Source organism: Eumetopias jubatus, unplaced genomic scaffold, assembly GCF_037043125.1.
Source record: "Eumetopias jubatus isolate StellerSeaLion01/CBP00866 unplaced genomic scaffold, mEumJub1_p1.0 scaffold_12, whole genome shotgun sequence".
Classification (NCBI taxonomy): Eukaryota; Metazoa; Chordata; class Mammalia; order Carnivora; family Otariidae; genus Eumetopias; species Eumetopias jubatus.
The window spans coordinates 92,873,638-92,887,825 of record NW_028274818.1 but is presented as its reverse complement, the minus strand read 5'-3'; the positions used below and the strand labels follow the sequence as shown (position 1 = coordinate 92,887,825).

At 55.9% G+C, this 14,188-nt stretch overlaps 1 protein-coding gene across 4 annotated transcripts in view; it reads left to right on the top strand.

Annotated features, from left to right (window-relative positions):
• GSG1L (GSG1 like) overlaps positions 1-9,537 on the top strand; it is a 202,600-nt gene extending 193,063 nt beyond the window's left edge. For 2 of the 4 annotated variants that reach the window (XM_028110126.2, XM_028110130.2), the window contains one exon: positions 9,010-9,537. In XM_028110126.2, coding sequence (XP_027965927.1) covers positions 9,010-9,283 — 274 coding nt within the window. In that variant the 3' untranslated portion in view covers positions 9,284-9,537. The remainder of the gene's footprint in view (positions 1-9,009) is intronic. The other 2 variants (XM_028110129.2, XM_028110127.2) reach the window with 1 other exon arrangement.
• The last annotated feature ends 4,651 nt before the right edge of the window (positions 9,538-14,188 follow it).

The following is a 14,188-nucleotide window of genomic DNA, read 5'->3' as shown; positions in this document are numbered from 1 at the left end:
GGGGGGCCCGGGCCGCCGGTGCAGAGCGCACGAATCTGAGTTACCCTTCCCGACAGGACCGCCGCTCTGCTCGGGCCCTGAGGGTCCTGGGCTGGGGCGCGGGGCCTGCCTTGCCCTGGGGCAGGTGGAGGTCAGCAGCCTGCTTCGCTGAGGGGGCACCCGGGGCATCAGTGTGTCTGAAGAGGACAGGTTGGTGCAGCCATGCTGCTTGGTCTGGGTGGAGCTGGACGGTCTTGCAGAGTAGGGAAGGGAGAGGGCTGAAGCTAGGTCCTTCAGGGAGCGTGCTTAGGGTGGGGAGAGCCGGTGAAGCCCCTGAATCCTCACGCACCACCCCGGGGCTCACAGAGAAGCTGCAGAAAGGGTGGGGGGGGAAGGGGCTGTGGAGGGCCGGCAGCGGCCCCCAGAAGTTTACCAGATGCCCGCTCCTCAGGAAGAAAGGAGCCTCAGATCCCACAGCGGTCTGCCAGGTGTGCCTTTTATCAGGTAGCCGAGCTGCCGGGGATGCTGTCTTTCCCCCAGGGCCCGCGGAGGTGCTGGGGACTCCGTTACCACCAGAAGGAGAAGCTCCCGACCGCTGTCAGAGGAGTTGGCTTCGGTTGCTTGAGTGACCCCTAAGGTGGCTGCTCTCGTGGCCACGGGAAAGCCATTTATTCAACACATCTTTACGAAAGATACTTCTCTGGACTGGACCCGGGCTGGGTTCTGGAACATGGGGGTGAGCAAGGTGTGCTCCTGGACTGGGGGGCTCCCGAGCATGGCTGTCTTGTGTGGCCAGAGCTAAGGTGGGGTCCTCATCTGGCTGGCGGTGAGGGCGAGGTGCCAGAGAGGGAGGGGATACTTGGCCAGGGGTGACCCAGCTTGGAAGAATCCTACAGCGATACGGCTTCCTGGACTAGATCACAAAAATAGCCAACGAGAACTCAGTCCCACCAGGTCTGCTCATCCTGCTGTGTGTTCTGAGGACTTTACATTTATCCACTTATTTAATCCTAAACAGGTCCCATTTTACAGGCAGGGAGAGTGAGGCCTGACACGCGGCAGAGCTGGGATTTGCACCCAGCCTGTCTGGCCCCAGAGCCTGAACCCTGGGCCCCCCAGGTGAGCTGCCGCATGCCAGGGGGTGGCCCCCGTGCTGGGTGCAGCCATCTACCAGACACCGGGCAGGGTCCCGGGACTCGGCGCCCAGCCCCCTGTGGATTTGGTCCTCAAAGACCTCGTGGGCTAGAAAAGCAGCCTGATCAGCACCGTCTCCAGAACGCAGCCTCTTAGCTGCTAGTGGGGTTTTGGCCAAGAAAATATTTTGGAAATGCCTGGTCGAGTTTTGCAATATTTCTGCACCGAACAGCTGCTCGGATTTTGTGGTGGGCTGACTTGCGGGCAGGAGGAACGGGGGAGGAGGGATGTCAGCAAGCCCACATTATTAAAGGCTTACTGTGTGCAGGTCTCTGCTCAGCCGGTCACAGCCCTGGGAAGGAGGGATGATGACTCTTCTGTGGGGATGGAAAGAGTAAGGAGCTGAAAGGTACCCTGACTTGCTGGGATCTCTGGTCCCCTGAGGGATACAGCCTGGCTCGGTTGTCTGTCTTCTTCCTTCCTCTGGGTACAAGGCCATTCCTGTTCTGGGCCCCCAAGCCCCCACCCTCACCTCCTCTCCCTCTCCCTTTCTCATCCTGCCCCAGTTCCCTGGCCTTTCTCTTTCTAGAAAATGCAAACCATCCCCTCACAGGGCCTTTGTACTTGCCACTCTCTCTGCCCAGAATGCTCTCCCTCTAAATCCTTGCATGGCTGGCTTTGTCTCACCTTGAAGTCTCAGCCAGAAGACTGCTTCCTTGGAGAAGCTTCCCCTGACTGCATCTGCTTCCCCTGCTGTCCTCATTATCACCTTGTTTTCTTTCGTTCACGGCACCTGTCCCTCTCTGAAATTACTTTTTATATTTACATACTTGGCTTTTGTTTGGTGGTCTCTCCCCACTAGGTTCCAGGAGAACAGGCCCCCTGGCTTTTTTGTTCGTGTCTGTGTTCTGAGAGCCTAGAATAGTGTGTTGCACACAGCAGGTGCTCAATTGCTCCAAGTTTGTCCCACCATTTCCCACTAGAGCGGCCACTTTTCCACAAACCAGTACATGAACTTTTGGTTATCTTAACTGCTCCGGAAGTCGCTATTTTTTTCTTGGGCTACTGTGATATGGATTCTGCCACAATTTCTTTTTCCCGAGAAAAGAGTTTGCTTTTGAAACTTGCCTTTGCGCCTGGGTGGCTCAGTTGGTTAAGCGACTGCCTTCGGCTCAGGTCATGATCCTGGAGTCCCGGGATCGAGTCCCGCATCGGGCTCCCTGCTCGGCGGGGAGTCTGCTTCTGCCTCTGACCCTCTTCCCTCTCATGCTCTCTATCTCTCATTCTCTCTCTCTCAAATAAAAAAAATCTTAAAAAAAAAAAAAGAAACTTGCCTTTGGGGCTTTGCAGTGCCACCAGCTAGCTTGGGAGCACATCAGATGTGACATTTGATGGAGGTGATGCTGCCATCTGGTCCAGGTGTCTGTATCTTCCTTTTAGGGGCAACTGGGGCTTGCAGCTGATTGCAGCTGTCAAGCTCAATGCCCGAGACAAGCTTTTGATTTTGCCACGTGTGTCTGTAAGGCCGGGCAGGGCTGGGCAAGAGGCTGTCACTTGCCAGGTACAGAGGTGGCTTCTGGGAGCTCTGTCTAGATAGGTCTCCACCGCCACTGCCCTCAAAATAGCAGAGGGAATTTCAAGGAAGACTTTCTTGGGTCCAGAGCAGCTTGGCATTTTTATTAGATCAAAATCACATCCAAGGAGAATACTGCTCAAGTCTGCTTCCTTTATTAAAATGGAAACAGACAACATTTCTGAAATAAACACTGATGCCAACTTGCCGGGCACCCAGACGGGTATGTGGCTTGGAGACATCTGAGACCCGGGGCCTTGGGGGCTGAGAGATCCAGGCCAGCGTTCACATCAGAATCACCTGAGGGTCTCCCTAAAGCGCGGATTGCCAGGCCTCATCTCTGAGCCTCTGAGTTCCTGGCTCAAGAGGGCTGGGGTGGGGCCTGATGATCTGCATTCCCAACGGGTCCCACGTGACTATTTCTGCTGCTCTGCGGACAAGCTTCTGAGCAGGACTCGGCCCCGAGCCAATACCTATCCCTCCGAAGCTGCGGCCAGGAGCCAGTTTGCATTTTGTCCCTTGCTTGGGCCCTTTGGTGGCTTCTGCGTGGAAACAGGTGCTTCTAGGGCCAACTCTTCTTCAATCCATCCTCCTAAGACAGTTTTGATGCTGTCTCCCCCAGCCCCTCCTCCTAGCTCCCCAAGCTGCTGTGGTGGCCCCCCTGGCGGGTATCAGGCTCTGTGCTGAGAGATGTCGTGGGGACAGCCCCAGGGCCTAGCCCGCAGTCGGTCATCAGCAGGTTTCCGGCGAATGATTTAGCTCCCTTAGTCCTCCTGTAGTAGTTGCTGTAACAACTATTTCCATTTTACAGGGAAAAATACTTGGGGTCAGAGAAAGAAGGTCACTTGTCCTGGGTCACAAATCTGGGCGACTTGCCATGCTTTTGTTCTTTCCTGTGACTGTTTTTTTTGCCCAGAAACACTTGGGGGGCAGTTGTTCAAATACAGATTTCCCTGGAGATTCCAATACCTTGGTTTGGCGCAGGGCTGAGGGATCTGCATCAGGTAAGTCTGCTGCTCAGGGGGAGCCCCCAGGTGCAGGATGAACCCCGTCCCCCTGAGGGCACTGCTCGGCCTTTTCCCTGCTGGCGCCCATCATCTTGGGCTACCACAGTCCCCCACCCCTCACCCCGCCAGCCGCCAGTGCCCTGCTTTCCAGCTACACAGACCTTCTCGCTCCCCCCTTCCCGGGCCACCAATGGTGCTAGGGTTTTCACACCTCCTGAAAACCTCATTTACCTGCCAAGAACCTATTTCACACTCTGTTCCCTTCTGCCTGAAAAGACCTGCTCCCTTCCTCCGCTGGGCAAGAAACAAACCCTAGTCGTGGAATTGTGAGCTTCACAGTACTTTCCAAGTCTAGTTCAATGTCTGGGGGATGGCAGCCCGCCCCCCACGCCCCCCACCAGAGGTGGTCATGTTCATCTCTGCATTGTCCTGTCCTGGGGCTCATGTCTACAAGGTGGGATTTTATGGTGGTTACAAGCCCAGCCTTTGGAGGCTGCCTATTGTTCAAATCCAGCAGTGAGACTCTGGACAAATGACTTAACTTGTCTGAGCCTTGCTTTCCTCATCTGTAAAATGGGCATAGTAATGGCACCTCACTCATATTTCTGAGGAATAAATGGGCAAGTGCACATGAGGCGCAGTGAAGGGCTCCTGCCGCGCTAAGAGCTGTAGACGCATGTGCTCTCGTCACTTCCGCATGTATGTGTCTGTCTCCCTCACAAGCACTGGCAGGTGTCTCACTCCTGTCTGCAGACCCAGCACCCTCTGTGGAGCCTCACACACAATAGATTGCCCATCAGATGTTTCATAAGAGAATGAAGGAATCTGTGGTCCTGGGAGAGGTGGCAGGTTAAGTGGATTCAACCTGATCCTAAGTGTGGAAAACAGATGAGGAGCATGTCATGCCTCAGCAGCATGGGGTCCCCAGAAGATGGACTCCAGAGAGGACAAGAATGGGGCCCCCATTTGATCTCCTAAGACAGGCTGCCCCCAAGGTAGACCACAAAACCCAACTTCCCCTCCACATGGATCTCACACACATCTGCTCTTCTTCCCAAATCTTTGCATGTTCATTCATTTAATGGATCTACATTATCAGCAGTGTGGGTGGAATTGAGTGGGGTGCTAGGGATAGAGCACTGAAGAGCAGTATGGCTGGTCTGTGTCCCCATGTTACATGCAGCCTAGTAGGGGAAACTAGGAGGAATCGAGTAAATGGCTATTACTAAATACGCCAGAGTCTTTGATGTGCCCTCAGGATACAGATCTACAGCGCAGGGTTGACTTGGAGAAGCAGCCATAGGGCCCTTGCCAAGGTGGCGACATTTTAGGACTGGAAAAGGGACGATGGTGTCACTAGCTGAAGGGTCTCCAAAGCCAGACACCTCAGTGCCAGCCTCAATTCATTTCTCCATCACTCCCCTCATCCCGTCTCTTTCTAGAGGAAAGAATTCGAGGTGGGGCAGCTAGACAGTAGGCTCTGGCTGGGCCCGCGGGCCCTCAAGAGAGGCCGGCAGCACCTCGGACAGCGGATGCGGGGGGGCGGGGCGGGGCGGGGCAGGGGGTGTGGCGTTCATCTGTCTCTCCTGTGCCAGGCCGGGCTGGGCTGCTGTGGGGTCAGAAACACCAATACCAGCCACTTGCCCACCGTCATCAATTCCTTTACCAGCTTCAGAGCACCTTGGACAAGTTACATCCCCTGTAAGTGCCCCCATTTCCCCTTCGACACATTTGCGGTGGCACTGGCAGACTTGGCTTTCAAGGGCCTTTCCAACTCAGCGAATCCATTCTGGAACAGAGGATGTGACTGCACGCAATTCAGCAGAGCTGCAAGCTGAACCCCTGGGACCTTGGTGCCCTGGGGGGGTTCATGACAGTGATTTCCCACTGATCTATGGAGAAGTGAGGACGGAAGAGAGGACATTAAATGTGTTCATGTTCATTTGGGCCAAATACTCTGCTAAGCCTGGTTGCTTACAAAGGAATTTAAAACACAGCACTTGCTATCAACCCTCCGAGTGGCAACTTGGACAGATCTCTTCCCACCCTTGGGCCGTGGCTCCCCATCTGTGAAGAGAGGTGGTTGAATCCAACCCCCTCCCATACAGGCATTTTGCTATTTCTACATCGATCTGAAGTCGGATAACGAAGGACTGACTTCTAGCAGGGGGCCTGCTGGGCCTGCCAAACCCTTTGTAACTCACATCCATTGCAGGTTCAGAGAGGACAAGGTACTTGTCAACAGTCACACAGCTTAAAAAAAGAGACACAGCTTGTAAGCAGTGGAGCCTGGATTTGAACCCCTGACTGCAAGACTGCAGTTATAGTTTTCCCCCAAGCCCATATCCACAAGAGGAGAGACTGACCAAGGAGGCTCTCATAATGTACAGAATCTCAGAATAGGAAGGGCAGGCAAAGCTCATTCTCCAGGCTTAGGAATTACTCCATCCTCCTTCTGAATGATTTCTTCAATTGTTATAAAGGGTCAGCTCAGGACTTGCTGTGTGCCTGGCCAGGTGCGGGGGGCCAAGGCTCCGGGATGAAAGTAGACCCAGTCCCTGCCTGCACTGGGTCCCCAACACAAAGTCACAAGCCCAGGGAGAGAGAGATCAGCAGCGTGTCGTGGGGTCACGGGGGGAGTGAAGCCTGTGCCTGTGAAGTTGTGGGATGCTTCCCAGAGGGGGAGCATTTGAAAGACAAGTGGGGGATTCAGTAACCAGGAAACAGCAAGGAAGGGCATCGGGTTGAGGGACCAGAATGTGTAAAGCCATGGCACAGAGTTATGGACCAAGGATGCAGGTTGGGAAGTAGAGGTCAGAACTGGCCAGCCAAGAGATGCTACTTGGCTCACAGATGGCTGTAAATGTTTTAAAAGTCTCAGTTGTCAGTATTGAAAATCTGGGAGATTTTATTTCGAAATTCTGATTTTCAGTTTCTCTGAACTTTTTGGAAGATCTGAGCCCACGTTCTCCATGGCAGCAATTGGTCAGAGCTGAAGAATGGCTGCTTTGCCCATTTATGTCATTTGGTTAGGCCTCGTAGACATTTTGAGGTGGTATTCTCCAATCTACAGCATCAGGTGCTTCCCCCTCCCCTGCCACCACCCCCAGCTAGTGACTAGCCCAAAAGTAAAGATACTGGAAGATGGGAAGTGCATGGGGGTTGTGGTGGCCTGGGGGGCACTCCTCAGGCGGAGCTCCCTACTCTCCACTGTAAATGGCTCTGGGCCCCAAGCCCCTCCCGGGAGGCCAAAGACAAAAGGAGGGTCCCAGTTCCTCAGTGACAAATCCACTTCTGGATCCAGGGAACAAGCAGCCTGATTTTAACTCAAGGAAGGATGGGGATCATGGCCTTTCCTTTTCCATCAAAATGCATGATCCCTTTCTGTTCCAGCAGACTCTCCGGGGTTCGGCCTGTTGACAATGGTGAGAGCAGGCTACAATCACTATTAAATATTCATTTAGAAAAACAGTCAAACCTTTCTGCACATCAAATATTTGCTTCTAGATTTTTTTTTTTAAAATCCAAACACCTATATCTTGGCAGCATTCACTTCCAAAGAATGCAAGTTTCAGTTGCTGAGGCCAAAACAGACATTTTTCCTGAGGCCAAATGGTTCCAGAATGTTTGCCAAATATTTCCCACCCTCTTAAAAATACAATAAAATTAGCACGGCACTAACATTAAAGAATATTAAAACCAGAAAAAACATCAAAGCACAAAACCCCACAACCACCCCCTAAATTGGCACAACCGTCCTCCCCTTTGCCCGTGGCCTTCCAGCCCTTGCCATGAGGGAGACTGTCCCAACAGTCAGAGCTGCTTTGGGGGTGGAGGAAGGGTAATGAACTGTCTGTCTGTAGAGGTATGCAAGCAAGAGCTTAGCTTCAGCAGGAATTCCCAGCTCAGTGGGGCTTGCTACAAAGAGCCTGTCTGACCCTAAAGGATGACAAGAATGTCTGAGCCTCCATTAGAGCTCAGAGTAGAAAAACCGATGAATGTCTTTAATGAGGAAATTCAGTCCAGCTGCTTATCTTTGCTGAGTGTCCATTCCCTCATCTGTAAAATGGGTGCTAGCTACCTCCCAGGCTTGTGAGGCTAGAATCAAGTAGGCTATAGACCGTGAATGCTCAGTGTCTATTGGTTTTCTCTCTGGCCCCCCAGCCCACCTACCATGCCAGTCTCTCCCTCGGTTTTCCTCTCTGCTTCCACCTCCAATGAGCCATCGCGGAGCATCTGCTGAGGGTCCAGCCATCATTCTCCTTGGCTCATGGTCTGATGGGGGCCACGCTAGGGAGTGCCACTGGGAGGGGTGGCTCCAAGATGAGGGAAACAGCCAACGGCCTCAAAGAGACCCTGGGGGGCTCCCTGTAGGAGGAGAGACGTGAGCTGGGCCTTGAGGGTGATTCACAGTAGGTACGAGGACATGTTAGCAGGTCGCCGCGTGGGGATGGACATGGTTCCCGCATGTCAGAGATGTTGAGGCATTTGAGTGAAGGCAGGGAGTGGGCTTCCGAGAACCCAGGGAGAGAGGAGTGAGCTTGTTGGATGGGGACCAGCTCCCTCCCTTCCGCTCGCCCAGGCCTCTGGGAGCAGTGGGGCACTGCCAGCGCGCTGCTCGGAGTCACTTTGGGCCCGCCCGTGCACTCATGCTTAGTCCCTGGGGTCACGTAGGGACCGGGGCCCGGAGTTGTGTATGCTTGTTCTTCTCTAACCCTCCCCCAGCTCCTTGAACACGTGGAGACGCAGTGTGGCTCAGGGAAGCCTGGTGGGGTGGTGGGTGGCGGTTACGGGCTGGCTGGGCAGGGTGGCTCGGGAGATGGGTGGGCAGGGAGAGGGGCAGGAGGCTGGAGGGTCGTGGATGGGTGCGCGGTGGTGACTTAGTGGATGTGGCAGCAGGTTGGGAAGTGGGCAAGTGGGCGGGTGAGGTAGAGGGTGGGTGAGTGGGAGGCTAGGAGGATGTTTCCAGCTGCAGGCAGATGTGGCTGTGGGAAGTCGGGCTGCTGGGGGTGTTAATGGGGCAGGAGGAGGATGGATGGTGTGTTGACAGGTGGGAGGTGCATGAGTGGGTTTGGGACTGTGGGTGGGAAGACCGTGTCTGAGTGGGGTGGTGGGCACCTTGGCCAGTGGGAGGTGGATGGCAGTGGGTGTTGGCGGGTGTATGTCGAGGTGGGTGGGTGATGGGGGCATGGACGGTGAGCTGGTGAGTGAGGCGGGAGGTAGAGAGCTGGATGTAGGTTAACAGAGTTGGATGGGCGATGGATGCGTGGCTGGAGGAGGGCGGCCGTGCGTACTGACCACCCCGTCTTTTGGCAGGACACCATCCGCACATGGGAGAGTCCTGGCCCCGGGGCTCCGCACAGGAGGTGCCAGAGCTGAACCGCCAGTGCTGGGTGCTGGGGCACTGGGTGTGACTGAGACCCAGCGCGGCCCCCGGACCTCAGGCCGCCCGCCAGAAGACTGCTCTGGTGCCCCTGGAAAGCTGGCCTGTGTGCTGGGAACTCAGCCAGCCTGCGCGGGAGACACAGGCCTGCCCTCCCCACTGCCTCCTGGGGCTCAGGGCCCTGGACATGGAGCCGGGGTGGCCTGACGGAGTGCACAGGGCTGCGCATGGCGACTCTGGGACAGCAACCCCTGACTCTTGCCACCATCACATGCAGCACCCTGTCCGGTGCAGCTGGGATACCACGGAAAGCCGGCCAGGAAGTTCAGGGCGTGTCCGGCGGCGCGGGGCCCTGCACGAGGCAGGGAGCGGGTGGGGCTTCCCGGCGTTGGCACCACAGGGTGGGGGGGGGCACACAGCAGGCACACAGCAGGGGCACAATAAATGCTTGTTGAACCTGTTTTCTTGCTATGTGTGGAGGCCAGTTGCTCTCTGGGCTGTGGCTGCCCCCCCAGGGCCCCACCCTATCGGGTCCTCAAGGAGCCTGAAGGTGGGACAGCCTGAGTGTGCTGGGGTCAGGGCCAGACACTGAGGTGCCGGAAGGAGGGAGCCCAGAGTGGAAGCTGGGTCTGGGGTGTCAGGGTCAGGGCGGAGCCAGGCTGGCAGGCTGCCTTGGATTCCAGAGGGTGGGCAAGGTAAGGATGGGACAGGCAGGTGGGGAATTTGGGAGACAGGCCCTCAAGCCCAGGCCTTAAGCCGTCCTGACCCCATGGGGACCCTTGACCCTGTGTCTACAGCTACCTTTACATCAAGTTCTGGGGCTTAGGTGCCTGGGGAAACATCCCTATTATAAAGATGAGGGAACTTAGGGTCACAGAGATGAAGTAACTTGCCCAAGATCACAGAGCTAGTAAATGGCAGAGATGGGGTCAGACCCAGGACTTTAAGAAGCCTCATCCCGTTCCAGAAGGATTTCTAGAGCTTTCCCCCAAGTAGAGAATGTTCTTCATCCTTCCGTAAGTCCATCTATCATCCATCCATTATTCATCCTCCATCATCCGTCCATCATCTATCCATCCATCCATCCTCCACCCACCCATCCGTCCATGCACCCATCCATCACCAGCCCATCTATCCATCCTCCATCCATCATCTATCCATCCATCCATCCATCTGTCCATCATCCATCCATCCATCCTCCATCCATCATCCATCATCCATCCATCCATCATCCATCATCCATCCATCCTCCACTTACCAGATGTCATCCTTCCTTGTGTCAGATGTCCGTCCATCTTCCTTCTGCGTATGACCCATCCTCATTATTTAACTATCTGTGTATCCATCTATCTGGTGATACAGTTCATTGTGCCCATACTATGTGCCAAGCACTGCAGTAGGCACTTGAGATAGGATATTAAGCCATCCAGATGGATGTCTGTCCTCACAGATGGGCATGACAGAGAACTAGACAGATGGTTGTTGTACAGTGTGTGGCGTGTTTGGTGCCCGGCTCTGGGGCCAGGCAACCTGGGTTTAGATTCCAGCACCTCCCCGAGACCTTAGGCAAGTGACCTAACCTCTCTGTGCCTCCTCTCCATGGGCCATGGCAACAATCAGTACACCTACCTCTTACAGCTGTCCTGAGGGCTGAGCTCCGACATGTGAGGCATTTAGAACAGAGCCTGGCACAGAGTGAGTGCTTTGTTGGTGTTTGCTCTTATCTTGATGGGGGAAAGTCAGGGGCTGTGGGATCCCAAAGGCAGCACCTGCTGGGGGAGGGAGGAGGAGGCGGTGGTCAGGAGGGCTCCTTTGGGAAAAAGATATTTAAGCCAAGACATGGAGGTTGTCTAGATGTCGGGCAAGAGGAGAGAGAGGAAGAAAGTCGGAACATTACAGGAACCTTACCACAGTCTAGACAGCAGGTGTGGAGAGAGGGGAGGGTCACAGGGGGTGAGAAATGCGGCTGCAGAGGAGGTCGGGGGAGCCAGGCCAGAGGGACTCAAAGCCTCCCTAGGAAGCTTGGACCTACCCACAGCCCACAGCCCCGCTGTGCATTTCTAGGAGGATCTCTGCTGCCGTATCCCTCCCATGCTCAGAGAGAGAGAAGACGGTGATCTGGTTCGCAAAGTGGCCCCAGGGATGGGACAACGAGGGCAGAGTCAGGAGCCAGTCACGAGGGAAAATCAACAGACTCATGTGGGGGGAAAGTCGGCAAAGTCTCAGATTCCGGGCTTGGGTCAGGGGCGGGTCCAGATGGCTTGAGTCTCAGGTGCCAGGGGACACCCACGTGGAGGTGTGTGCTCATTCATTCACGCATGCATTGATTCATCAAGAGATTCATTAATCCATTTTCCATTCAGTCAGTAAATATTGTGCACCTACTGTGTGCGGCGGGAGATGGGCCTGGGAGGGGGATTGGGGTCCACTGACAAAGATCTCGAATGTCAGGACCAGGAGTTTGGGCTTTGGCTCCTGGGCAGGACGTGGGGCTGAGCTCCCAGGGCCCCGGGCATCTTGGGGCTCTTTCTCCTCAGCTGGAGTCCTTCTGTAGTTGGCGGCTGGACCTCCAAAGCCCACGACATGATTTTAATCGACACATGGGCACAATTTTAATCTATTTTAATAGTTGTGTTTATGTAAATGTGTATTAGGAAAAAATGTGTAATGGGCACATTAGTGTCATGATTTCACCGACGCTGTTGCTTAGGACGAAACCAAAATAGGCATTTAAGTAAAAAGACAAAGAGCTGGCTTGAAGAAAAATATTCAATAAATAATCGTGCAAGTGGTATGCGATTACGGTATGTGGACGGCTCAGGCAAAGGCCTTTCTTAGCCCCTGCATAAGTCCATCCATCAGTACCCCCGTCCCTCTGGGCACCTGTCGGGCAGAGGGTGAGCCCCCGCTCTCCATGTCATGGAGCCGACAGCAAGAAGGCTGTTCGTGAGGTGAAAGGAAGCATCGCCAGGCAGGCCTGAGCATGGTCCCAGTGGCTCCCTACTGAGTGTTACTGGGAGGGGGGTCTTGATGCGGGGGGCAAATGCATCTGGGAGGAGGGAAGACCACCCGGGCTGAAGGCAGGAGGTCCCTGGGTGTGCACGTAGAGGTCTGCCCCGAGCACCCGCACCCAGCATCCCTGTGTCCACGTTCTCCGGACTCCTGTACACACACCAACCCCAACAAGCCTGAGTTAGCGCTTGGTGCTAAGTGTGTGTGCGCCCACTGGCCCTGAGCCCACGCTCCCAGGGCGTGAGCTGGTCCTGGACGCGGACTGGCCTGCACGCGCTCGGTGGGCCCGCAGTGGGGGCTCTGCCTTGTTGGCTCACACCACGTCCTCTCCCCGGGTGCAGGGGGCTGTGGGGACCCTAGCTAAGGGCTAATGGGCAGGCCCAGGCCTCAGGAAGTGGTGGGGCTGACCTCCCTCCTTGGCTGGCGGATGTGATGGGCGGTCATCCCTGCCACCCTCACCGAAGCCAAACTCTTCTGGCCACACACTTGTCTCCCTCAGGTAATGGAAACGTCAACTTGATTCATGGGCATCTGTTTGCTGCAGCCAGGCCTGACTTGTCCTGCTGGGGAGGCTCATCACCCAGGAGGAAGTGAGGACAGAGGAAAACATCAGTGGCCATGGAGTTAGTTCAAATCCTGAGACCAAATCACAGACCTGCAGTGGGCCCCATTCGCCCCTGAACCGCTCACGGAGACTCTCCTGTGTGCCAGGCACAACGGGGCACCCGAGCCACCACGGTGAGGTGGGAGGACATGATCTTCACCCTCACCGGAGTTTGTATTCCAGTGAGGAGACTGAGACTACTCAAATCATTCAAACAACAAAAATATCACTTCCAAGTGTGAGAAGTGCTATGTAAGCGAACAAGGGAAGGCCTGATTGACACTGGAACGGTGAGGGTGGGCCTCTCAGGAAGGGCCATGCAGGAGGGGCTGAAAGAAGCAGCAAGGGAGTCTGGGCAGAAGCCACGGCGTGTGCAAAGGCCCTGGGGTTGAGAGGAATGTTGTGTGTGGCACTGTGACAGGACACAGTGCTTGGAGCTCAAGGTGAGGGTATCAAGTCTGCTGCTGAGCAGTTGGTCTTCAGGGGTTGGAGCTGGTGGGGCCTGGGGGTGATGGCCAGGAGTGCGGCCTTTGCCTGGAAGGTTCCACAGGGAACCACGGGCAGGAGGATTTTTAGAGGAGGACATGGCAAGTTCCTCCCGGTTGCGTGGGGGGAAGGCCTGGGAGATGGGGGTGCAAGGCAGAGGCAGGGTGACCAGAGAGGGGGCTGCAGCAGGTCCTGGTGGGACTTAGAGGCTTAGGCTGCGGGGGCACCAGGAATGAGCTAGGTCGCCCCAGTGCGGCTTGGGGACGGGTGAGGGGACAAGGCACACCGGGGCTTGGCTAGCTGTTCTCTGAGGCTCCTGTCTGGGCTTTGATGCTGTGCAGACGGGGACACTTTGGGCCACTCGGGGCCACAGCAGGAATCAGGAGAAGTGTCATCTGAGCGGATGAATTAGAAAAGTGCCTGACCTCAAACCATAGGAGCCGCGGCCTGGGGCACACGGCTTGGGGGCGGTGCTGGAGTTTAGCGCCACTCACCCTTTCTCCAGGGCTGTGGCCAGTGAACAGATCGCACCACCGCACGGGTGGACGGGACTGAGGACAAACTCAGCCCAGCCGGGGACCATCAGTCATGAGGGAAAACCAGTCTCCTCTGTGTGGGGATTTACTGAGTGGACACACAGGAGATCCTGGTGCAGGACCTCTGCTCTGTCCCCAGCACAGCCCAGTCCGCGACACCCCGGTAATTGCTTTGGGGGCCACATTTCGTCCTGGACTGACACCGGCCGAGCCTCTGCCTTACGGGGAAGCTGGTGGCCGGGCCGCCGCCAGGACGGGCCGGGATGCAGGGGTTGGGGGGCGCCCTGAGACAAGTGGTCAGGGGACTTCCATGTGGGAGAAGTTCCACCACATGAAGCCAGGCTGGCGAGCCCCTGCCCCAAGCACCCCTCCGTGCCCCCCCTGGTCTGATCCCCCCAGGAACGGCCAGGGTGAGTGTGGGCGGCCTGGGGGGTGCAGGCTGGGCTGCGGAGCGAGGCGAGCGGCCTGCAGGGG